Source organism: Amaranthus tricolor, chromosome 2 (genome assembly GCF_026212465.1).
Source record: "Amaranthus tricolor cultivar Red isolate AtriRed21 chromosome 2, ASM2621246v1, whole genome shotgun sequence".
NCBI classification, from domain to species: Eukaryota; Viridiplantae; Streptophyta; class Magnoliopsida; order Caryophyllales; family Amaranthaceae; genus Amaranthus; species Amaranthus tricolor.
In genome coordinates this window covers 13803645-13806076 of record NC_080048.1, presented here as the reverse complement: position 1 = coordinate 13806076, position 2432 = coordinate 13803645, and the positions used below count along the sequence as shown (strand labels likewise).

Below are 2432 nucleotides of genomic sequence, written 5' to 3'. Positions count from 1 at the left end.
TATATATATATATATATATATATATATCAGTGGCAGGGACCCAGGAATTTCAATTTGGGGGGGGCAAAATCGAACGTCACGTCGTTCGAATAATTTGATCGTCGTGCCCGAATAGTTTTTTTTTTTAAAGAAAAATAGAAAAATACAAGAAAAATAGAAAATTACAATTTACAATATCAAATCCGATGTTAAAAAGTTTTACAATCCAAAAAATAAAAAAAAAAAAATACAATCGTTGAAATGAAAATTACAAATTAATCCTTCGAGTTTTCATATTTTTAAAGCGATCAATAATCTTTTCATCAGAAACTTGTAGAAACACTTCCTTCTCAATGTAAGTAACCAAACAATCATTCACTAGTTGATCACCCATGCTATTTCTCAACTTATTTTTGACAAACGTCATTGCGGAAAACACTCTTTTTACACTTGCCGTAGCAACAGGAAGAATCAACATCAACTTGATTAGCAAATGTATAAGAGGAAAAGTCTCATGTCTCCTTGTTTTAACAAGCATCATGGAAAGAGAATTGATATCTTGCAAATCATGAAATCTTTCATCATTTTGCATAGAATCCAAGAAGACATCAAGTTGAAGATCAAGAGCCGTTTAAATCAAAACATGAAAACTCTTCGGGATATAAAGAAGCAAGTTTAAGTATCCTCTCTTTATCAAAAGATGAAAAGTTACCTCTAGGACTCAGGGAAGCCATGCATGTAAGTAACTCCATGTTCTTCTCATTAAAACGGTTATCAATCTCTTGAAGATGCAAATCAATTACTTCCAAAAAGATTGCAACCCAAAAATGATGTAGATTTGTTGCTTGTTTAGCAAAACGTCTTGATCTTCCTTGAGGTACATATTGTGCATCCATAGATGGAACATCAATCTCGTGTTTAGTACAAAATAAAATGACTTTGTCTAAGAGACTATCCCATCCTTGATCCCTCATCTTTTGCAACACATTCGTTGTACTTTTAACAAGGCTAATGGCATTCACAATATCTTGTTCCTTTCTTTGTAAAGCAACACATAAATCATTAGTGTAGCCAAAAATAGTCAACATGAAATGAGCCATAAAAATAAAATCAAAGGACTCCAAAGATCCTAAAACAACTTGAGCTTTGAGCTTATCATCCGGAGAGCCATTTTCTCCAATCTCCTCAAGCACTTTAACAATTGAAGGAAACAAGTTGATGATACTTATTAGACACTTGTAATGAGATCCCCAACGTGTATCTCCCGGCCTACTCAAACCACGTTCTTGATTCAAACCCGATCCACTTTCAATTTCCCCCACTTCCAAAGCTTGAGCCACTACTTGAGCTTGGTTTTTTTCGAATAAGGTCTCTTCTCTTACAAGAAGCTCCCACCACATTTAACAAGTTTGCAAGTACGTCAAAAAGCCAAGTACAATTAACATTCTTTTTAGCAACCGCAACTAGAGTTAGTTGAAGTTGATGAGCAAAACAATGAATGTAATAGGCTCTTGGAGTATCATTCATAATCAAAGTCTTGAGGCCATTGATTTCACCCCTCATGTTACTTGCCCCATCATACCCTTGACCTCTTATCATGGAAGGACTCAATGAATGTTCCATAAGCAAGGACATAATGGCATTTTTAAGAGACAAAGCGGGTAGTATCACCCACATGTAGAATGCCTAAAAAGTGTTCCACTACCGATCCATTTTCTCTATTAACAAACCGCAAAACAAGAGCTAGTTGTTCTTTTTGAGACACATCACTTGATTCATCGGCCAAAATAGAAAAGTAACCATCACCAACCTCTTCTATTATGCGCTTAGTAGTCTCTTTTGCACAACAAGTGATAATGTCTTTTTGAATTTTGGGAGATGTTAATTGACAATTTTTGGGTGCATTTTGGAAAGTATATTTTCCTATTTCCTCAACCTTCCCCCCCAACCACTTCAAAAGCTCAAGAAAGTTACCTCTACTATATGACTCCTCACTTTCATCATGTCCCCGGAATGCCAAACCTTGGCCCAAAAGAAATCTCAAACAAGTTAAGGATGCATTTAAACGAATATGATATTCATTCATTTGAACCTCACTCGCATTATCAAATACAAATTCAATTGATGTCTTCTTTGCATCTCTTAGATTCACATATTTCTCATAAGCAATATTATGAGCACTTTTAATTCCTCCAACATGCTTCTCAAGCCTATCAGGTTTACTCCACGCTCTAAACCCTCCGACAACAAATGCATCACCCCCCTTGTTAATTTCAACATCCCTCTTGAACAAATAACAAACAAAACAAAATGCGGCATCCATTTCAACACTATATTCAAGCCAATCCCATTTTTTGAACCAATTCAAACTAAAACGGCGTAACCTACCGGAGATATCTCTTTGAGGGAAATCATGTGTTTTTGGTTGGCAAGGTTTTTTGAGAATATATGCT

The 2432-nt window shown here is 35.4% G+C and overlaps 1 protein-coding gene across 1 annotated transcript; it reads right to left on the bottom strand.

Annotated features, from left to right (window-relative positions):
* Positions 1-599: 599 nt before the first annotated feature.
* On the bottom strand, positions 600-1614 carry LOC130805556 (uncharacterized). Its single transcript, XM_057670333.1, has 3 exons — positions 1423-1614; positions 1119-1367; positions 600-953 (listed from the first exon to the last, which is right to left on the bottom strand). Exons 1-3 carry the CDS (start codon positions 1612-1614, stop codon positions 600-602), a joined length of 795 nt encoding a protein of 264 aa, XP_057526316.1.
* Positions 1615-2432: the final 818 nt, after the last annotated feature.